Below are 23,705 nucleotides of genomic sequence, written 5' to 3' on the forward strand. Positions count from 1 at the left end.
AGGCCAGGGCCCGCACTACATCCAACTCTCTCTTCCAAAATACCTTCCTTCTTGAGCCCTTCGCTCAGCTACCTCCAACTCTCTTATGGTCAGACTCATCTCAAGGCAGAGAGTGGGGGTCGGGGGGTAGATCTCTCTCCCCTGCAGGTGCCTCCCTCTAGATGGGCCTCCCTGCCCCTCTCAAACTTGAGCCAGACCACCTGAAGTTCCGAAAGCTGCTCAAGACCTTCCTTTTCTCCTCTGCTTTCTCTCTCTCTCTCCCCTGCTGACCTACCTGCCTGCTGCGCTGACTGGTTGCTTCACTACCACCAGAGTCTCACTCGGTACCAGGCTCCTCCATAATCAGTCTCTCCTGCACTTCCTCCAGGCATGCCTCGTACTTTGGGGCTGTAACTTTACCTCTACAGCCCCCTGCCTCCTTATATGATATGATATATTTTATTTGTATCGCGCTCATACACAATTGTTACACTTGCACTTACCCAGTGCCACACTGCCCTGGCTGCACTCACTCAGAGCATTGCTGCCCTGATTGCACTTTCTCTTCCCTCTCCCTGGCTCTCCCCCCTGCCCCCCTCTCCCTCCCCCTGCACTTTTGCACTTGCACGATCTGAATGACACAAGGCCTAGTAAGATAGTTCGTCTTGTCCTCCCTCTGCCCCCCCCTTGTCGCGCCTAGAAACACATGTGTACAGCACGTTATAAATGACATGACATATATCATATGGTGGTTAATATGCTGTTATGGTTATGAAAGGACTCTATCGGAATCATAATTTAATACTGGAGATACTGAAATGTGTAATGGAAGCTGTGCTCTTTACATTGGAAAAGTAATAAATGCATTTAAAAATGAAAGGATATAGCTATTGTTCATCTCTACGTGATGTTCCACTTTACTAGGGCTAAGTCTGGTAAAATTATATCACTGCTAAGGAATGATACATTGAGAACACATAGGGGCTCAATGTTTATTCCATACATTTGTTCTCACTTAACAGCATTTCTGCATTGTTTGGGGAGCACTTGCAGCAGAAACTTATATTTGAGAGTTTGTCTTAAATGTGATCTCAATGACGCTATGGGACACTGCTTTACAAACCTTTTATGATATTCGGAATGTGAATGTGGTTGACAGCCTGAGAAAGAGAAGTTGACATTGTTTGTTTTTTATTGTTTTAAGAAATGTAATGGATTAGAAATTCCTTCGGTTGTGCTTCTGGAACTGTGCTTTTGTAAGACAAAAGGCATTTGAAATTGTGTTTTTTTTTTCTTTTTCTTTTTGCAATGAAATATACAATCATGGAGTGCAACATAAGGCGTAGCAAATTTCAGATGCATACTGTCTAAATTAAGTGTATTTTATGGTTGTAGTCACTGAGCATACCAAAATAACTGCCTATTATTTTTCCCCTTTTTTCTAGACTAAGACCTATGATTCTGTCACTGATAAGTTTATGGACTTTTCTTTTGAAAAGGTATTTTTTTCGTTTTTTGAAGATGTTATTTGTGTCATTTGTTGCCTTTTTCTTCTGGCTGTCTGTCAGTGCTCTTTCATATTATATATGCTTTTTATTTCTTAGACACACAGTGCATACATGCTCTTTTATAAAAGGATGGACATGGGGAGTGAAGGCTTCAAAGAGTTCACGTTTGATGTTTCATCAGAGTTACTAGAGGTATGATTAACTATTTTACATGAAATGCTGTCATTAGTCATGGTTCATTTTGTTTATTGCCCATGTACACTTGTTGTTTTTTCTTTTTTTTTCTTTTTTGGCATTTTCCAATACACCACCACTAACCTTGAGTAGAAGACTCACTAACAAAATATTAACATTTCACCTCAACAAAAGTTCTCCCCAAACTATATCATTTTCAGTATGTGAGAGTCAGAGCTAAAAACACTTGCTCTTGTGTGCACAAACAGTTCATCTATAACTCTCAAGTCCAATGTAATCAACTAACTCTAACAACATTTGCTAAACCCCAGAATGCTAACTACAATGAAATGGCTCATTTTGTAATCCCACTCGCCTCTTCCCTCTCTCGGAGAACTCAACCAGTCACCTCTTTTTCAGAAATCACTTGTTAAAACTGATCTTTATACCAGTGTTTCCAGCAAATCAGTAGTCTCCAAAAGGTCTTGGCCCCTCTCACTACCTTAAATGTGCGGGATAGAGGTTGTTTGCCTCCAGGAATCGTTTCACAAAAGCTATTGTCACTGCCTACAGTTAGTGGTCTTGGAAACTACAGGGACATGAAAACCCTCATCTTCTATTTAAGTGTTCTATCAAAAATGGAATCTCTGTTTATCCCCACTTCCTAATTGGACCACTAGCATTGGACAGACCCTGTCTCCGTCCTCGTCTGACCACACCTCCCCTAATGCTAGTATACCTTGGGACGACTTCTGCTGTGCCAGACAGTTCCCGTAAATAGGTGTATCAGATGTCCTGCAGACTGAGTCCCTCTGTTCCTTCTGGAAATGCAGTCAACTTCATAAATTAAGCCCTATGATGTTTTTCCAGCCTTTCGGCTTAGGCCACCAGTGTTTATTTCTCATTAGTCAGGGAGAAGTAGGTGTCTTCAACTCCTTCATCACACATGCATGCCTCTTCATCTGCTTGCCCTAGTGGTGGAATCTGCAGCACTATTTTAGATCTGTGGTCCAGGTTATCCAACTGGTTTTCCTGATTCAGCACTGCCTCATTAAGCTTGTATAACACATCATGTTATGTTAAGTTGACTTATACCACACACAATTGTCATTTGCATGGTCTACAGCTGCTCGTAAGAAAGTGGTTGGGTAGGTTAGTGAGGGAAGAGGGGATAGGATAGAAGTTGTGCTCTTATGTTGGTGCGTATATAGCCAGGAGAAACTGGTGTCTGTGTGTGTCTGCTTTCTAGCTGTGTTTGAATTGTGCTCACTGGGATTATTGTGTGCGGAAGTGCAGCGTCCAGTGACTGGGTTGTTTGTGGCAGTTGGATCTTATGACGGATGTTTGGTTGTATGTATCTGTGAGGTGGGGTTGGCTCATTAGCTCGTGTGAGGTAAGTGTGGGGTATGCTTGAGAGGAGCAGGGATGATTAGTGGATGGCACAGATGTTTTTCTTAAATGTGATTTTTATTTTTTATTTTATTTTTTGTTCCCGTATCCGTACAGTTATTTGATTGCCTCAGGTCCACGTAATATTGCGTGCATAGCCCATTTTATGCTGATCATGGTGAGTTCATTAGCCAGGTTTTCGTTCGTTTTCTGAAGGTGAGCTGGTCTTCTACTGTTCTCATCTCCTTCACGATCGTTCCACAGGTTAGCAATTAGGTGTGAGAATGTAGTTTCACCAAATTTCCGTAATGTTTAGTTTCATGGTCGTCTCTTTATTTTAGGTTTCTCCAGCATTGGATCTTTCATGGATTCACATGCTGTGAATATATCCCGTCGTCAGACTGGGAAACTGCGGTAACTTTAACCTAGTGTTTTCCTATTGAAAACTTCGACACCTTAGTGCCCTATCAACGTCCTTTTTGTGCACTTAAGGCTACACCAATAGGACGTCCGGTATAAATAGCCCTGCAGCTTCCCTTCGTATTTCAACGTCTCCAAACAGTTGGGATCACCTTGTGTCTACTCTTCATGTTCTACGCATGCTTTTCGTACTTCGGCCATAATGTCATCTGTGGCCCAGAAAAAATTGCTGTTTAGGCCTTGTGCAACCTGCAGCCTAAAGAAGGTCTTCGAAGGGATCTTCGATGCAGATTGCCTCTATTGTCTTGCCACAATCATTCGGCGTATGCCAGCGAGATCTGTTGTGGGTTTTCTCAGAAAACGCTGAAAGACTGCAACCGCTGGCTGATTTGTTGGCTCAACGAGGGCACTTACACGGGTTCGGATGTTTCGTCCCGGGGAAGCAAGTCTTCGGCCCCGGAGGAGAAGGTGTCTACGCAGCTCAGGGCAGTGTCCACGAACCCCCCGCCAAAAAGCATCGCACAGAGGTGCCAGCGTCGGAGGTGGGGAAAGGTGGTTCCTCTTAATCCAGGTCGCATCAGTCCAAAGGTGCGAGTAGCTCTTCGCTGTCCAAGTGGACGAGACCTGACAAGTCCAACGGGTCGAGTGATAAGCCAGAGAAGTTGTCGCAGAAGTCTGCGTCAGTGGAAAAGGAGAAGGCAAGGGTGTGAGAGTCCTCTTCGAAGCACTCGTCGTCTAAGGACCGGCATAGGTCCTCTTCCAGCCGAGACTCGTCCAAACACTGTTCCGACACTTCAACCACGCGGCCTGCGTCGCTGGAGGAGGCCACGCCTGTGGAGGCCTTAGTGTCGACAACAAGGTTGTCGACGGAGGTTCCGTCGTCAATGATTGTGGTGCAATCCTCACTCCCTTCGTCCACGGGAGGTGTCATCGGCTCTGTCTACGGCCGTGTCTGTCAGTGGCCCGCAACTGCTGTTGACGGTGCAGCTGGAGGCAGATGGTGATTTGCTGCCGACGGGTGATCCGTGGCAGTCTTGGGCCGACTTCGGGCCGTTGCTCCTGGTGGTCATTCTTCAACAGGATGTGGCTTCATATTCAGTATCCTTGGGTCTGGAGGAGGAGCATGAACCAGGTTTCCATCCGTCGGCGCTGAGTCTGTTGGGACAACTGGATGCACGACTTCCAGCGGCTCCGAGCCCAATGGCTCCAGTGATGCGTAGCATGCTTGTTGAGGCCCCTCGCCCGAGTCTTCGCAGGAATTCGCCTCTGGTGCGGCTGCCATTGCCGTCGCCGGTGGGGTTGGGCCTTCCTCAAAGTCATCCAGAGGAAGAAGCAGCTGGCCGATTCGGATCCGGAGAGCAGGCTTCGTGACACGCTGTCGACGGTGTCCTTGTCGCCCAGAAAAGACGATAGATGGAATACAGACCCAGAGGTGGAACCACCTAGTAGCCCAGCTCATCCGTCTCTGCCGGAAGATATTGGGGCATTGCACGCTGTTAGGACAGTTTTTCTGAAGTCCAACTAAGGGCTTAGCAAAACCATTCTACTGAGGCAGTACAAGACTCCACTCTTAGTATAAGGCTGTACCACCTGAGTTCGGGGTAGCATAGACAGAGCAGCAGGGTTATTTTAGGAGGGAGAGAGGGCAGTAGATACAGTACAAGTGAAAATTATACTACAAATGATCCAAAGAAACACTGAAACACTATGTATTGTAAAAATAACGGATTTATTTAAATACAGGTAGGTCCAGATAAATCTAGGGGTTAAGTAAGTACTAACACATTATAAGAAATCACAATATAAAACACAACACTATACTTGAAAGCACACAGGCCCAAGTATAGACCTTATTTGGAACACCTAACAGTAGTTCTATGGAAGTCAAAACCTTGTTATACACTTTTAGTATAGGTCAAGCCTATTCTTTGGGGGTAAAAGACCAATGGTTACTTTTAGATTACTTTTGGTAATACAATGACAGTAGGCCCTTCCAGTTGTACAGTGACTCTTGGAACAAATCACATAAACAGTCAACTGGACAATATACTTTTGGTGAATAGTGAAACACACATTCTAGGTGCAGTAAAAACCTATAACTACTTTTGTCATAACACACAGTTATACCAGGTGAGTAAAACCTACGGATGTAATGTACAATTACAGATGCTTTGGAAATCAGGGAACCCCAGATTGAGGTAAGCAATAACTCTGGTAACTTGTTTTGGATGGCACATAGCTAACACAAGGTAAGTAAAACCCACTTTCTTTAACTTCCCAATGAAGGGGAAAGTAAAACCCAATGTCACACTTTACCGAATAGTTGTTCTAGGTAGGCAACAACCTAATGTAGACTTATTAAGGACAGGCTAGCAGCAAGTCAGGGGAAGCAAGACCCAGTTGGGGGACACTCATAGTTATCCTAACACGACTAACCTGATAATACCAACAGTTGGAAGACACTCATACAATTACCCTACAGGAATAATATGGTGAAACCAATACATTACTTTTGTAAAGAGGCACAACCTAATCACAGGAGAGTAAAATACCTTCACAGCTACTTTCTTTTAGACCGGTAACACAGTAGCTAAGGAAGAAAATATGTTAACCATACTTTTAAGAATAGTGCATCACACATTCAAGATCAGTAAGAACTTTTGTAACTGTTCACTCTGAGAATTACAGTTACCCACCAACTCTTTACAAGTAAGTAAAACACTTGATTTCTTTTCTAGGCAGAAGTCCCAATCCCTTCAAAGTCTTTCCCTTAGAGCATGAGTGTTCTCAGTGGCAGAAGGAGGGTCACTAGGACTAGTGACCAACAGGCAGTGTTAGAATAAGTTCTTTAGTAGCAAAAGTCAGAGTTTCCTTAGGAAAACTGGCAAACAAGTGAGTACTTTACTTCTAGGGTTAGAAGAGGGTCCAGGGGCTTCACAGAAGACACCCCAGCAGGATTCTAGCAGTGGGACTGGGTGTACTGGACGAGGGACCTCCCAATCACAGAAAGCACCCCAGGACTACACAGAAATCCCAACAGGTTTAAGGTAAGTATATACCCAAGGCAACACAGTACCTCAGCAATGAAGAAGAGATTGCAGCAGGAGAACTTCAGGGACTGCAGCCAAATACCCGGTCACCGGATTCCTTTTCCTGGAGACGGAACACAAGACCTCAGAAGGGACTTTGCAGCAGGGATCGATGAAGAAGGCTCTAGGCAAGATTTCTCTCACAGCTGAATTCGGTTCTGCGGGTTTGGCGCCTTTTCAAGGAGCACAGAAGAAGACAGAAAATCGCGGTTGAATTCTCGTCGTTTAAAAGGTCCAGCACTCTTTTGAGGGGACTTTTTGGATTCGATTCGTGTCTCTGGAGATAGACCATGATGCCCACGAAGTTTCAGCGAGATTTGGAATTCGGAAGACTGTACACCGCACAGTGGCTGGAGGTCCCAGGGTATTGGGGTATTGCAAGAACGCAATGTCGCAGCAACCCGTGGAATGGCTCAAAATGCAGGTCTTCTTGAGTCTAGTGGGTCTCACTAGGCTCTGGGTTCGGGTCGTCGTTTTCGGAGACCACAGGTCGATCGGAAGGAAGGGCTGCAGCAGGCTCCGGTTACACAGCAGGTTCTCCGGTCGCTGGAAATCATTCCTGCCGCTTTTTCTTTGTCATCCTCTTTGGTTTTCTGTTCCAGTGGTCAACATCCCTTAAGCTTCCAGGTTTCCAGTATTTATCAGGAACTGCAGCACAGCCTCTGCATTCACTCCCCGCATTTTACAAGAAAGGGGCGTCTGGCTGTCCAATCAGGACAGCCAACCCCCCACTGGGCTTTGACCCAGTTGAAGGAAGGCCTAAGACAAAGGAGGGGGAAGTTTTGGACTCCTCCCCCACTTCCTGTGCATACAGACTGACTGGAGCCTGTGCGGGGTGTCTACGGGACTCCCGCCAAAGACAAAACTCAAACTAAGGACTTTCCCGCGCTGGATGTCAGGGGAAGGAACAAGAAATGACAAGAAACACTAAAATGGCAGAAAAAGAAGACAGGGGCCATTTTGGTAAAATGAGCACCCTTAGGTGCCTTTACTGCAGCTGTGATTACAGCCCGCGGTAAAGGTGCACCAAATTAGTAAAAGGTATCACTGCCACCAGCCATTCAAGGTAAGCGTGTCACTGTAACAGAATTGTTACAGTTTAAATGTGAAAGGGGATACAATGTATCTCCCCAGCACTCCACATGAGGTGGGGGGGTGCTGGTTTCACAGAATCAAATGTAAAAGGGATCCAAAGATCCTTTCTACCATTGGGAACTGTAGTTCACTCAAGGTTAGTACAAGAAAGTTAAATGGGGAGCCCCTAGGGCAACCCAGCAACAACAGGCACTTATTGCCAATAAGTTGTTAGACATGATAACTTTAAAAAGACACTATGGAGAGTCTTAAAAATGACACCCATAAAAAGAGTTAAAGATTAGGTGAGTGTGGAAAAAGGTTCCCACTCACTGAGGTATTAATGAAAAATATCCCACTAGAAAAGCAAAAAGTTCTGGAGTTGAACCAGGAATGGAAGATTTACCAGCTCTGTGGAAATCTTACCTAATGCACGCTATGATGGCGAAGGCGTGCCAAGAATTTGGCCTGGCTCCTGAAGAGGAGCGAAAAGACTGTTTTCTCTTCGACCACATGGGGAAGCGACGGAAGGCAGTCTTCTCGGTCCCCATTTTGGACCATATGTGGCAGGAGGGCCTGCGCACGATGCACCATCCTTTTTTGGAACCAGCCGTGAAGGGGTGTCTGGAGAAGAAATTTAAGGCACCTGATTCGACCCCCAAGTGCCTCATGTCTCAGCCCACGCCGCAGTCGGTGGTTTCGGCGGTGGCTAGTTGGAAGGCAAGGAGCCAACACAAGTGTTACGCCCCCGGATAGCGAGGCCAGAAAACAAGATGCTTTCGGGAAGAAAGTCCTCACGGTGGGCGCTACGACAGTGAAGGTGGCAAATTCCTTTGCCATTATGGCCTGCTATGACAGGGAGATGTGGCACCGGTTGGCCCCGCTCTTGGAACATCTCCCGGAACAACAACGCAAAGATGATATGCTGCTGGTTCGAGAGGGGGAGGAGGCCTCCAACCACAGCATCAATATTGTAGTGGACTTGGCGGAGTCGGGCTTCATGCAAATAAATAATGGTGTTGTTCTCTGGAGGCAGGCGTGGCTGCCCTGCACTGACTTTTCCCCAGAGGTCCAGCATAAAGTAGTGGATATGCCCTGTGAGGGGGAGCAGCTCTTTGGCAAAGAAATCGATGAGGCGCTCAAGGGAATGAAGGAAGACACTGAGACGGCAAAGTCCCCGGGGGCTCTGCAAACTGGCTGTTCTTTCCGCCCCTTTTGGGCGTTTCGAGGTGCCTCTGGTAATGCCAGATTTGCTGCTTCCCACCACAAGGTTACAGTCGCCCCGGTTACTCTTCCCAAGGCTTCAGACGCTAGTTCCAGGAGGCGCAGAAAAGCAAAGACTGTCGGGCACAGCGTAAGAAGGGTCCTGCCTCCTCAGCTGCTAAGGGACGGCACTCTAAGTCTCGCCAACGACTGCCATGTGGGCTGTCAACTTGGGGGCAGAGTGTCACGACACGCGGACGAGTGGAAACTTTACGCAGGAGGTACACTTCTCCCTGCGGTTGCTCGTTCCTCATCCCGGGCCCTTTTTGTGGCGGCCTGTGCCTCTCCGAGCTGGTCTGTTTGTTGTCAGCTCTCTCCCCAAGCAGACCTTTAATGTCTCCTATAGCTAACATGTTTCCTTCTGTCATTTTCTCTAACTCCTGTATCAATTTCCCAGCACCAGAAGTTAAACTCAGAAGTTTACATCTTAAATTATCCTTATCCATTTGTGGCCATGGTATATACTGTGGTGTGGCTCCTCCTTTCTCTAACAAAGGAAACTGCTAAATCCCAGACTCACATTCGTCCGCCATCGTCTGTCTGTCCACAGCAAGGACAATAGTTCTGCACCGCCTTCTTCCTGGTAATGATCTTAACCTGCTCACATAAGGTGGCAAATCCCCCCTTTCACTATGGGATCACCTTCTACGTTGATCTAGCCGTGCCAGAGATTCTGACGCCCGAGATTTAGGCAGGTCCAGATCCGACCATCTCACTACTCTATCCATCAGAGAACATCCTTCAGAACCACATGCGTTATCTTCCTCTTCTTCACTGAAGATCTCTCTATCTTCGTCAGACATATCCTGTCCCCAACTTGTGTGGCTTCCCTCCTTTTCGTCTCTATTCAGAGTTAGACAACTCTTTAGGCTCATAACTACACAAGCCTCCCTCTTTTTTGTACAACTGCATACTTTCGAGTCAATCCTTTATACCCTTTACTTTCAGTTCTTTCTTAGTCCTCATATCATGATAGACCTTATCGATCGCGTCCCAAGTGCTCCGAGAGTCAAACTCATACTCTAGATTTACTCTAGATGGACATGGCATTGGTTCATGTGTCCGGAAGAATTCTTATATAACGTCCTATGCTACTACTGGATTAGGCTCCATTCATTATTTTTCTACACAATCAATGTCTCGTGCTGTCTGCCTTCTTTTACGTTCTATATCATCATGAAGCTCTCTTCGCTTCCTTGCTTCTTCTCTTACCCGTTCCTCTTCCTTTCTTTTCATTTCTCTTCACTCATTTGCCCTATGTATTTCTTCATCTCAACATCTTTGTATTCTTTTATCCCTCAATTTCTGTTCTTCCTTTTTCTTTCCATTCCTTCTCGTTCTTCAATTGCCCTCTGTCTGTTATACTTTCTTTGCTCCTCTGCCCTTTCCTGCTTTTTCAGTTGTTCATCTTGATACAACTATGCCCGTCTTTGTCTATCCTTCCTTCTCGTCCCATCTTCTTTCAATTCCCGTCTTTGTCTATCCTTCCTTCTCGTCCCATCTTCTTTCAATCGTTCCTCTCGTTCTTTCTTTTTTATCTTGTTTGTCTCGATCTTCTATTTGCCTTACTTCCCCAATGCTCTTCCCATCAAGTTTGAGCAAAACCTGACCGCCCATCCATTCGTCCTGTATGAGCGCTACCTGTTAGGCAGAATTATATGCAGTGCCCTTAGGGAACACTACACACAATTAAGACTACAAGTGACGGTACAATTTCACCTTTGGTACAAGACTGTACTACACAGTTATAGTGGTAGCAGTAGCGGAGCGGCCAGACTTATCTCAAGAGTAAGTGAGCTGTGCAAATAGTTGCACAAAGGATAGCAATTACTATGATTCAGGCAAACACTGACTCAAGGTTTCTAAGTAAAAGAATATATATTTATTTACTCAACAGCTGTATAACATTTCACTATTCTAAGCAAGATCAAAATCATAATCATAAATACACCACACCACTTCCCTTAAATTCCAGTTAGCTCACAAAATGAAGTGGGGGCAAAATGGCACTCCAGCAATTTAAAAGGGAGGGAAAGACATTAGAAATTAGGCAAAGCCAACAGGTAAGTACTCAGGGCAATTGAACAAGAGAGACAACAGTGAGGAGATCAGCTAGAAAAGGCTTAGGGTCAAAGTCAATGGGTCAAAAGTCTTTTGCTCAAGATCACACAGTTCAGGGTAGTTCGCAGTAAGGTTCATGGCACAGATTCCGGACGAGGTTGGTTGGTAGAAAAGTTAGTTCAAAGAGAAGAGAAGAACAAGCCCTCGGATTTGAGAAAGATTTCAAACACTTTCACCGTGGCTGAGCGAAATGCACAACCGGATTCGCACAGTACCTTAAAACGGAGAGGGGGCTGTAGCTGATCTCGACATGGCCTTGGCTTCTTGGGGCTGGTCCAGCCTCGCCCTTCTGAGATTTACTTCAGTAATTCAATTGCTTTTCAAATGCGACACGCTGGATAAGGGCCTTCCTTTCCTGGTTCAGCTCTACTATAACACGTAATGGAATCATCCACACTTTACTTATTCCTATATATGTAAACGTTGGTGCTTGCCGCAGTCTATTCACTACATAGCTAGCCTCAAGAATACTTTGGCCCTCATTACAACCTTGGCGGACGACCATGGTGCTATTAGCACCATGGTCCATGTCGCTAAGGTTACGATTCCGCCCTGGTGGATGGCGGAATTACCGCCCCATTCCAAGGTGAGTGGGGCGGTAATTCCCCATTCCCCATTTGCCCTTCCCCATTCCCATTTTTGCCCCCATAGGGCATAATGGGAATGGGGAAGGCTCTAATTACGGCACCGTAAATTACGGTGCCGTAATTAGCTCCAAAGTCCCTTTGCGGGTTGGATTTTTAACGCCTGCTGAAAGCAGGCGTTAAACACCAACCCGCAAAGGGACACTTGTAATCGGGCATTAAGGGTTAACGGCGCCGACGGTACCGTTAAACCCTTAACGCCTGAGTTGTAATGAGGGCCTTTGTCTGCTTGCGTTTTTTTGCATCTGTACACATGTAAAATAACTTGATATCTTCATTTCCGTAGCATAAGCCTCTTCATCTCGAGCCTGAGATGTCACTTATCTTCATTACTTGATTGATGCGTTATAGAATATCTACATCCTCTTTTCTCCGCATCTCTTCTAGGTGCATCAGTATTGCTTAGCGTGATGTCACCAATCTGCTTTTTTGCTCTTTTTTCATGCCTCTTCTGGAATTTCATTCAAATGGCCATCATACTGTCTTGTATGCAGGTATGGCTATCTCAATGGGAACCTTGCCTCCAGGATTCTCCTTGGTATTGGTATTTTCACTGGTACTGCACGTGTTTCACACTCTGGTTCCCAACATATAGGCAATATGGGCGAGATGATTTATGTGTGGGGTACTTGACTCCTTCTCTACATTCCTTAAATTCTCCCCAACTTCTGACCTCATACCCTCTCTTTGCTGGTTACCTGTCTGTCATCATATCCCCTTCACAATACTCTATTTAGTCTTCACATGCATCCATGGTTTGGCTCATTAACTTCATGGAATGCAAGGCTATTTACCAAAGAGAGGGGAGCAAGCCTGGAATATAATCAACAAAACAATAACCGCTCCCTATCTCTTGTAGTCTATGGTACAGGTCTGTAGGGGTTTGGAGACTTAAGATAAGTCTATGTTGACCTACATGTGGCTAAGTTAACAATGTTGACAGAGTATTCAACCTGTCTAACAAAGTTAATCATCATTAATATATAGAGAAATATTCTCATTTATTTAATAAGAAAACACTTGAAAAGTACATTTTCAATTTCAAATCATAGTAAACTGAATCGTGTTAGATAAAGTGACCAGTGCATAACACCTCATCAGTGACTTTAAAGTGCAGGTACAATGAAATACAAAGTTTACAGGTCAATAGGACTGTGTGTTGACCACTAACATTTTAGATATACAAGTATTATATTACAGACCACTGTTCTAATTCAGATCAACAATACGTGTTCGCCAACCTGTTCAACAGTACATGTACAGGCTTAGTGCCTATATTAGTGTCTGGGGAGGATAGCTCAGGGGCAACATGCTCGCCTTGGAAGCAAGACGACACGGAGCACCACAGGTTCGATCCCCGGGTCCGTGCATAGAAACCTCTGGTTATTAAGCGCGTTAAAAATAACCTATCATATATCTATAAGCCTTTCTATTGATATTTCCAATATGAATCATGACACAACACCTACTCTGGTTTTGTTAAAAAACAAAACGTGTTTCGTTCCTCTAATCTAATTGTCAGATAATTCTGGGAACTTCTTCAGGAGTGAACAACAATAATAGTAACCAAATTGGTCTATCGTGTGGTAGCTGTACGTGGCACTTGTGAAACTCCAAATCCTTAAGCATTCTCTAACATGGAGTAACATATGATACAAGCACAGAGGTATTCTTAGTATAGTTCCTCGATGTCTTCCTTATCAGTGGAACGTATCACCCTAGACCATAGAACAAGAGAGAAAGGAACTTAATTAGTGATAGGTGTTCCTTTATATGGTCTCCAATACTAATAGAGTATATAATGGACACATGTGATGCTTACCATTTATCAGTCTTGGTGCTGCACCTGTATTTGCTGTAGAATCTCAGTGTAGCTGCAGCTAATCCCTAAAAAACACACACATATAGGGCTAGTGTAAAGGTCCAAAGTTATTACAATGCTTCACTAGAAACGTAGTGTTGAAAATGAAATGAGGCACCTGGGTTTAACTTCCACTTACTTGATATGCTTCAAAAAGGGCTTGTTGGATAAGGCAGACAGAATAGAACCATTAGGTTGTAGTAATGTATCAAGATTACATTTTAATAACTGAATGTTTGTAATGGGTTGTGCCTCCCATTCCTCGTATTAAACATATTCTTTCTGCTTTAGCAGATCTGAAATTCTTTTCACAGTAGTGCAGCGCCATGTGACATTAGCGCCGAGGTCCCTCTTCATGCTTCTTCCTCAAGTTTGTATGTGACCTCAGCATCAGTGTAAGTAGCTTGCACCGGGACCCCATGATTTTAGTTACTTATTTCTGCATGCTCAGAAAGTTTCCTATAATGATTGTTTCACACCTCAGAATTATTTCTGGCGTACTTAAGAATATTCGAACTTCCTTCATGAATGCTGACATGAAAAGATTCCTGTTTCCAAAAGATATGAGGACTGCAATGCTAACATGTTGCAAACCGATCCTCTCAAGATTTGCCTTTGGTGTCTTGGCACTGAGCACGACTGCTGATGTTGCCAATCAATTTGAGAGGCCCTAAAGGAGAGATCATCCAAATTAGCTCTGGGACGATCTGCGTCCAAATTGCAAAGTACTACCCCTTCAAATTTGAAATCCTCAAAAGATGGAAGCAGCAAGATGACTGAGAGATCACCACAGAGGCCAAAAAGATGGCAAAAAAACACAGAAAACGATCACACTCTGGAAGTGATTGACATTATGCATCCTCATCTTCTGCTACGAAAACGACAACACTACTCTTCTATGGACTCTTCACCTGATAAACGTTAGGAAGGTTTCCTGTTAGGATGTATTTCTGCTATCTGGCCTGGTGGACTGATTTAGGAGGCAACCCTACTTATAGTGAACAGGGAACTCTGAGAGGTTAGCCAAAACCGAAATAAGGTAGCAATGGAGAGCAGTCAATGCTTATTTTCGGGAGTGTGTGAGTGGGGTAGGGGCCCTCAATGAGTCCACACGGTATGGCAAACAATAATTCAATTTAGACAGTAAGTATAAAACATAGTTATTTATTAAGGACCTTCTGAACACTGAAGAATGTGTCTAATGGTACTATTATTGCATAATACTCTGATTCAAATATACATGAATGAAATGTTATAATTTGTATGTTCTTTACTAACATCGACCTAAAAAACCATCCCGCAGAATGGGCCTTGTTTATTAGCAAAGTGTTCAAGAACTGTACTCTGTCTAGATCAATTCCGGAGTCCTGGTCTACTTCAGTTGTTGCCCCCATATATAAGAAAGGGGACAGGTCGGCCCCGGTCAATTACCGCCCAATCGCCTTGTTGGACACTATTGGAAAGATCTACGGGTCGCTTCTCCAAAAAAGCTTTCAATCGTGGTCCAAATCAGCAGAATGTAACGATCCCTTCCAAGCGGGCTTTATGAAAAACTGCGGAACCCAAGTCAACATATTGATTCTCAGCATTTTGAAGAGCAAAGTCATCGAAGGGTCCGGGAAGATCTATTTAGCCTTCATAGACCTTACCCAGGCTTTTGACCAAGTCGATCGAGAGCTGCTATGGACCAAACTATCTGCCTGGAACTGCCCGCCATCATTATTGGCACTGATTAAAGCTCTCCATACAGCAACTTCTATGAGAGTAAAATTGAACCGTCAAGGGTTACTTTCTGAAGCCATATCGACCTTCAGAGGGGTAAAGCAGGGCTGTCCCCTTGCACCGGCCCTGTTTATCTCGTTTATGGGGGACTTCAAAGAAAGCGCAAGCCAAATAAGATCTTTTCCACCTAAAATTGGCCAAACACCTTTAGCCAGGCTTCTCTACGCCGATGATATTATCCTTCTCGATCTAACAGAAATTGGCCTACAAAGGCAACTTAACAACTTGGCCTCGTATATATCCGCTAACAACTTGGAAATCAATAAGGAGAAGACGAAAATCTTGATAATAGAAAAATGCCAGGGGAAGAAGCAAAGAAAAAAACCAAGCTGGAACATTGACAAAGTACCCTTGGAGAGTATTAAAACCTATAAATATCTCGGCGTAATGATTGACAGCTCCAAATCTGAACTCACCATGCAGCACCATCTGTGGGACAAAACCCGAAAACTAACAACACAGGCGAGGATCATAGATAGGAAGTTCGGACGCTTCTCGTTGTTACCGGTGCTCAAATTCTACAAGGGTAAGGTAGTTCCTTGCCTGGTCTACGGAGGCGATGCCCTTCCTACCCTCCCGAGGGCTTTATGGGGAAAACTGGAGGGGTACTTCTGGCGGAAGGTCCTTCAGCTTCCGAACTCGGCACCCATTGCAGGTCTCAGAAGCGAGCTAGGTCTTCGATCGCTGAAAGCAGCTAAAGAGGCAGGAGAAATGTCACTATTTAGGAAAATACTTATGCCCGAGTCACCTCCGCTATACAACCTGTTAAATACAGAAATGAGCAGCAACACCTGTAAGATGCTGACCACATGGGCGTCTAAACAAAGAGCTATTCTTGAGAACATCGCATGCACAGAAGAGACATTGATTGGTAACCCAGTCAAAGTAAAAAAAAAAATGGACCAAGAGGACTGGGTTGAAACCCACACAATGGCCGAAAAGAACAAACTTCTAAAACATCTCCCGTCTCAACCTAAAAAATTGGATGCGATTCCTGAAATAATCAAAAGATTTCCGGACAGAGCTCTCCGCTCAACCCTTTTAAGGGCGAGATTGAATCTTTTGCCTACCAACGAAATACAGGCCATAAGAGGCCTTTCTGACTCAAACCTCTGTCGACTGTGTAACACACAATCCGAAAAGGAGTCAGTGAAACACCTTCTCATGAGTTGCCCTAAGACCATCAAATGGAGAAGAGCGTTTTTAGGTCCTCTATTAAAACCCTTTTCACAGTATGATGAAGAAGTGTGGTGGTCCCGTTTAATGAGTGGCTCACGGACCACGTGGTCTATAGCAACAGCCAAAATTCTTAATGCCGCGCTGGAGGAATGCGCAAAGAAAGGTTTGGTCAACGTCAGTGAATAGTACTGAATCGAACTGAAACTAACTGCTAACTGAAAATACCCACAAACGGACGGGCTAACAAGAAATAAACAATCGAAAAAAGGAAATTAAGTGAAAAGAAATGAAACGTAACAACAATTTTGCAAATTCATAAAAATGATAAAAGCAAAAAAAAAACAAAAAAAAAATATGTTCTTTATTGTAATGATGTGAAAGGTTCAAGTAGGGGGTGTTTTGGGCCGGTGGGGGGTTTAAATTTGGCATGGCCAAATCGTATACATCCCTGCAGACCTCCTCAGGACACTTCACAGGTTAAAGAAAGGTGAGTTCCTGCAATGGTCTCCGCGCACAGGCTATGGCAGGTGTCCTTCCAGTCGCAATCACAGAGGTTGCTCCAGGACAGGATCCCTTCATGCTGGGATGCTCAATTTCAGAGAGAAAGCGAGTTGTGGCACAAACTGGCACCCACCAAAGTTTTGGGCTTGAACGCTGAACTGTGACGCTTCTGGCGAGGTAGCCCACGAGAGAGCTGGTCAGTCCACCGGGCAGTCCAGGGACACTTCCGAAGGCTCAGAACAGCAGGATCCTCACGAAGGCATGAAGACTACTTGATCCCACTACTCAAAGGGCTGAAGCATTGCGCATGGTCTTCGGAGATGAGGTAGTCACTCCTGGAGTCATCTTCGAATCTTCAGCATGCTGTTCTTTTTGGAGGGATTCTTGGCTCCTACGATGATCTAAAGATATGGCTACTGAGATCGTCCTCTTGTACAAATTCTGGGCTGGCAACAAGTCCAAACCCAACAATGGTAAGGATCTGCACCAATCAGACAGTAGTTGTCCAATCAGGGACAACTGCTGATTTCACATTTACCCCAGGCTTGGACTGTCTGGCACCATGGATGTGGAGTGGAACTAGACAGTTCCACCTACTTCCTGTGCAACACATATATGTAATGTCCTGACCTGTCAAGGCAGGAAGAAGGCCATGCTACAATATGGACAAAGTGCAAGTGAAAATCTTGTGGTGTGGCTATTTTAGGCACTACAACTATGATTTTGTAGTCATACACGGTAAACATGAATGTGCACACTAGAAATAACACACAAATTGTAAAAATAGATTATCTGCTACCAGCTTGTCTTTGGGCACATATGAGAGTAACCATAAATCCTAAGTGTGAAACATTAGGGTGATACAAAAGTATCCCATTGCACTGCATTGTAAAATGCTCTGTGCAATGTTAAAAAACTACACAAATGTAAAAGATAAAAAGGGAAAGATAGTTTCCCAGTACTGATAGTCTGAAGGACCGATCAGTTTCCCCATAACAAATGAGCACAAAGCAGGGGAAGTGAAGCTGAAGGCTTTACTTCCACCTCAAAAATTCAGAACAGGTTAAACAATAAAGCAAAAAAATTGGGGTCTATAGAAACTATGGTTGCTGAAAGAGAAATCGTTCCTAAAGTGGGCGATTTGGAATTTTCAAAATCTATACGTGTTCTCGCTGATCCCTGTATTCCCTCATTTCATCAGAAGGATGAAGAGGCTCGGGAGAAACATGATCCTGATTTCCCTGGATTGGGCCATTGGATATGATACCAGACCTTCTAGACGTGGCCATCTGACCCGAGTTACGTCTTCCACAGAGAGCAGACTTCCTCTGACAAGCGAAAGGCCTGATTCTCCATCTGCCCATGAAGACCCTCAATCTTCTTGGTTGGCTTCTGAGCGGTTGAGATACAGAGACCGGGACCTTCCCGAAGACACCAGGGACGTTTTGCTTACAGCCAGACGGCCAGCAACCAAAGCTCTATACCACTGCCATTGGAAATATTTTGCAGCTTGTGTAGATGTAAAGCGATAGACCCTCTGGTACTGTCCTCTCTTTTACACTTGCCTGATAGGGGCTACAGGTTACTACAGTAAAGGGATACATAGCTGTGCTTTCCATTTTTAAGTGCACGCCTGAACAAGTCACATACTTTACTATGCTAATTGGGATATATCCTAAAGGGGTACCAATACTATCCCCCTGACCCCCTCCCCCAGATCATTATCTTTTTATTTTCTATTATTTATTTGTGATACAACCACATTTTGTTTTTTTTCACAAGGTGTTAAAACGAAGAAAAGAAACACATTCCAATCACATTCATTAAGTAAAATAAAACAATGTCAATCAATACACAGATTTCTTTTTAAAACTAAGACATTTCTTAAAACATAAGAACTTGATCATCTTACTTGTCTACTCATAACATATAGAGATATTACTAGAGGGGGTGAAAGTTATTAATTAGAGGAGAGGCAAAGAATGAGTAAAGATAAATTAGCAAAACTTCTGGGGAATAAACCCCATCTGCTGTAGTACTCTTATGACATTCAGTGTCAATGTAGTCTCATGCCCTGCAATCAGTCTTACCCAAAACATGATAGAGGATAGACGATCACTTGACACAAAACGCCCAAGGTACTTTTCTCTGACTTCCCAGGTCCCATGACAGAACCTTAGTACAAGTTCAATTGTCTGGATTTTTGGATCTATACATTCGGGGCATAGGGTTTTTGACTCGTCCCCTTGACCCCGGTGACAGAGAACAAAGCCTGTTTGGACTAAGGTGAGACATACTCTAAGAAAGTTCGGTCTAGCTTTTACATCTGGGAATTTTGCCAAGTATTTTGGCAGGTAGCCCTGTTTTTTTATCATATGTAGAAAATGAGACAGCTACTGACGAGCCCCTCATTTGGTCAATTGTTGTAATCCAATCTGTTAGGCCTTCATTGAGTTTAAGACAAGTGTGTTCTCATCACTACCACAGTTGACAAGAATCTCCTGTGCTATTTTTTTGAGATCTCTTAGGGTCCGGGAAGAATCTAAATTAAGGTGTGTCAAAAGATCTTCATATAGCGTATTTTTCATAGGATAAATTATTAGTCTATACAGCGAAAGTAGTTTCCAATCCATCTGAGATTTAAGAGATTTTAAGCACAGCTCGTACCTCAGGCTTACGATCTGGAGGTTTTTAGGTAAACCCAGCACACGCTTCCAAATTGTTCCTTCTATTTTATGCCAATCCATGGACCATGTCAATGGTTTTGCCTCTATACCATAGAGTAGGACTGGTACCACCTTGGCCCTGTAGAATCTTATCATAGGCAAAAGGAAAAATGTACAGTATAGGCCAGAAATCTTTTTCATGTGTGATGTTGACTAGGGGCACTTTGATAATATGTCTGTTTGCATTTGTCCGATTTTTGGGAAAGCGTACAGGGTGTATCCTAGGTATACTATCTCTTCAACCACAGGAATAAGCTGTGCTCCCACTGTCCATGGGAGTCTACCTCCCCAGGTGCCCTTTTCTCCGAAGATGAGCACCCTCGATTTCTCAGGATTGACAACTAGATAATTTTCTTTCATATACATATCTACAGCTTTCAAGAGTCTTTGTAGGCCCACTGGTGTATTGTATAGCAGGACAATGTCGTCCGTGTACATGAGCCATTTAATTGCCATTGAACCAATTTTGGTGCTAGCCAGTGCTGGGGAATCTACTTCTTGTTCAAAATATGCAAGATAGAAATTAAAAAGAAAAGGGGCGACCATGCAACACTATCGCACCCCTCTACCCACCGCAATGTACTGTGAAAGATGACCACCTGAGTTTAACCTTACTCTCACTGTGTTTCCTTCATGCAGGTTGGCAAGGATATTGATAGGTGGTTTCGGGGCTACCCTCTTCTCCAGCTTAGACCAGAGCTGATCTGTTAACAAAATCAAAAGCACTCGAAAGTTCTATAAACGCCCCCTTAAAGCCTGTCCATGTTCTTCCCATCGTTATTATTCATTATGGAGGCTAGTACTGTGCCATTAAGTGACATCAAATGGCCTTATTTAAAGCCTGTCTGTTGCTTTGGCAGTATGGTTTTATCCTTCGCCCACATTTGCAACTCTCTTAGTATTAGACTAGTAAATAATTTACTCTCAACATCTGATAATGTGATCTGTCTATATCTAGCTGGATTTTTACGGTCCCCCCCTCTTAAAAATGTGAACTATAATGGCTGACTTCCATGATGGGGGAATTGATATTCTTTCTATAACTCCTCTGAAGAGTATGCAAAGAAATTGTGCCCACATTTCTGCATTTCCCTTGAGAACTTGGTAGGTCATTCCGCTCTGGCCAGCTGATCTTGATGATGAAGTTTTTTTGATCAGCTTGAGGATATTTTCCTCAATAAATCTTAATGACCAATTTACTTCCATAGCATGGAAGGTAGACTCCCCTTGTGGTTTTAGATATTTCTTCCCAAAGTAGCTGACCCAATCTGGCTCTGACACACTATTTGTTTGAACAAACTTCTGATCAATGTTTAAGGTATTGATCAGCGTCCAGAAATTGCGAGTGGAGTTGTTACTCAACGCCTTCAACGCTGATTCTTCATTGTTCTAGAAACAAATTGCTTTATGATGTTTAGACCAGTTTCTGTAGTTATTTCTGATTGCCTTTATCTTTTCGGCAAGAATGGTTTTGTTTAATACTTCCTTCCTCACAGCCCTTATTAAGCTACGTTTCTCTCATTTTTTGGACCATGTAGTTTCGTCAAACACGTGTTTGTATACTGGTGGTCGACCAGACTGCATGCTCTACAGGCGATCAATGGCCCATAGGAATTCATGGAAGGCATGAGGTTTACAGTTTTCTTTCAAATCTATCAGTCTTAGCTCATTACGAACCCGATTCAATACATTGTTCAAGCGTACTCCATCTCTCCAGTATTTTACTAGCCGATCTTTGTGTGTGTTAACAACTAGTGTGTCACGCCATAATTCTATCTCCTTGCTCATATTCCAGGTTATTATAGCTACTAAGCGTTTATGATCACTTGTTTCCGCCTTCTTATAGTGAAAAATGAGGACATCTTTCAAACAATTTCGTCGATCGTAAGATGTAATCTAAGGTGGATTCAATTTTCCCCCAACCCCATGTGCTGGCTGGCGGAACATCGCCCTCTATTGAGCCATTTGCGAACATTAGGTCCCATTCTTTAAAGTAGGTCAATCACCTTCTACCGTTCAGTTATTGCTTTCCTTTTTGTTTTTAATGCGCTTTGGTTATCTGGAACACATTGGGAATGAAGATCCCCTGCTACTAAGATAAATGCATCTGGTTGGGATAGCTTAATGTCAGTAAGAACAATTGTTATTGAATCTAAGAAATCGCCCAGTTTTTCACGTGCTGGTTTCCAGTAGAGATTTAAAGCTATGACCTGTATTAGGCCATCGTTAGAGGGTACTGCTAATTTTACTATCAGGATTCTTTCCTGATTACAGGGCATCATTGTTACTTCTTTGAAAAATGTCAATCTACAGGCCGTCAGAAGGCCGCCTTTAGGTCTTCCCTTACCCTTCATGGTTGCTGGTTGTGTTATTAAATGGAAACCCTCCAACTCTGGTGCATTAACTAACCAAGTTTGCTGAAGGAGAATTAGGTCATTACCACCGAACACCAATGATCTCATTTTGTTCCAAGTGAACTGGAACCCTGCGTGTTCCAACTGGCTATTCTTAATATTTTCCCAACTAAAGAGCGGTCTGTCCCACTCCCAATTTCTGACAAACTTGCATTATAATCTCGGGTAGCATTGGCTAAAGTGCTGGTTGGCCTCCACCCTGGATCTCCCATTTCTTTATTTGTCTGGAACTTGTTCTGAGCAAGCATTTCTTTATTGAATGCCCCTTCCTTCCTGTTTGTCCCACCCTCCCCCGCCTCGTACAACGGCCTAGATTCATGCACTTCTAAGCCTTGTTGGTGTAACTTATCTTCTACATTAAGAATAGCTTTCACTCCCATCTTGGAGGCGAACCCTACCCTCCACCAAGTGTGTTAAATTCAACTCTGGAAATTGCACATATTCAATGTCTTTTAATGAGAATAGGTATAGGTCTGGTGTCTTTTTAAATACTGATAGTATCGCCGCCCTATTCAGTGGTTTTTGAGTTTGTTTATTTTTGTTGCTTGTAAACCAAAGTCTTGGTACTGCATAGGGTGTTGGGCTCCTTGACTACCCTCACAGCCTTTAGTATGGGGGCCGCCTCCAATGCTTTGGGTTCCAAGTTCTTCCTCTGTTCTTGCACTGTCTATCTTCTGACTTCCTTGAATTGCTGGTAGTTGGTCTCCCTTCTCAATTTTGTCTTGTTTCTGTTGCTTCGCATTGGTGCCATTAGTAGGTTCTTCCAGAATTTCAACCTCTCCAACTGTTGGCGTTTTTTTCCTCCCCATAGTAAATATCTGTGCACTTTTTATGCTAGTGCCGCTCTGGGGCTGGGTTTTTGCGACTGGTTTTTCTTTAGGTAGAAAAATCGGTGGCCACTTAATGTTTCCCTGTTGTCTTTGATCTATTCACATCTTAGAGATTCAGAGGTGATGCCCCTTTGTTCTGTCCTAACGCAGTGTCAGTCTGTACTCCTATAGTACCTTTGATTACACTTTTTCCCTCTGGCACCATTTGTACAACTTGTTTTTTACACTTTTTTTACCTGTTTTCAGTTGATGTTTCGGAATCAAGGGGTTCTGTTTGTTTTTCCCAAGTTTCCACTTCTTTAGTTGCTTCCGTTTTTTTTTATGGGGCACTCGACCCGTTCAGGAAGTTGTCTACATTAGAGTCTTTTAGTTTTTTCCCCTTCATATTTTTGGTCTTCTTCTCACGTATACCTGATGTCTTAGATGTTAATGATGTCTTGTTTTGTTTCTTGCGCCTCGTCCTTCTCCGCCACCTATATGATTGCTGAGAACTTTCTTTCCATGGAGCTATGGCTCCACTTTCTTCCTGGTCGAGTATCTCAATTATTTAATCCGGTATTATTGATCTAGTTTCCATTGTCTGTTCAGCAACTTGCGCCAGACGACAGAACTCCTCTAAAACTTATTCGGGGACTGGAGTATCGTCTGCTATTAGACTTGATTTCGAAGACTCTTCCTCGGTTAATAATTTGACTTCTGGTTCCTTAGTTTTGTCTCTAGCTTGGGTCTGGATTAAGTTGGCTAACAGCAG

General features: G+C 43.7%; 1 protein-coding gene across 1 annotated transcript in view; it reads left to right on the plus strand.

Moving 5' to 3' along the window:
• USP34 (ubiquitin specific peptidase 34) overlaps positions 1 to 23,705 on the plus strand; it is a 3,618,222-nt gene that overhangs the window by 2,517,669 nt on the left and 1,076,848 nt on the right. Inside the window, exons 51-52 of the mRNA XM_069608012.1 lie at positions 1,425 to 1,478; positions 1,584 to 1,679. Of these exons, the coding sequence (XP_069464113.1) occupies positions 1,425 to 1,478; positions 1,584 to 1,679 (150 nt within the window). The remainder of the gene's footprint in view (positions 1 to 1,424; positions 1,479 to 1,583; positions 1,680 to 23,705) is intronic.

This window comes from Ambystoma mexicanum, chromosome 4q, assembly GCF_040938575.1.
Source record: "Ambystoma mexicanum isolate Mex_15411 chromosome 4q, UKY_AmexF1_1, whole genome shotgun sequence".
NCBI lineage: Eukaryota > Metazoa > Chordata > Amphibia > Caudata > Ambystomatidae > Ambystoma > Ambystoma mexicanum.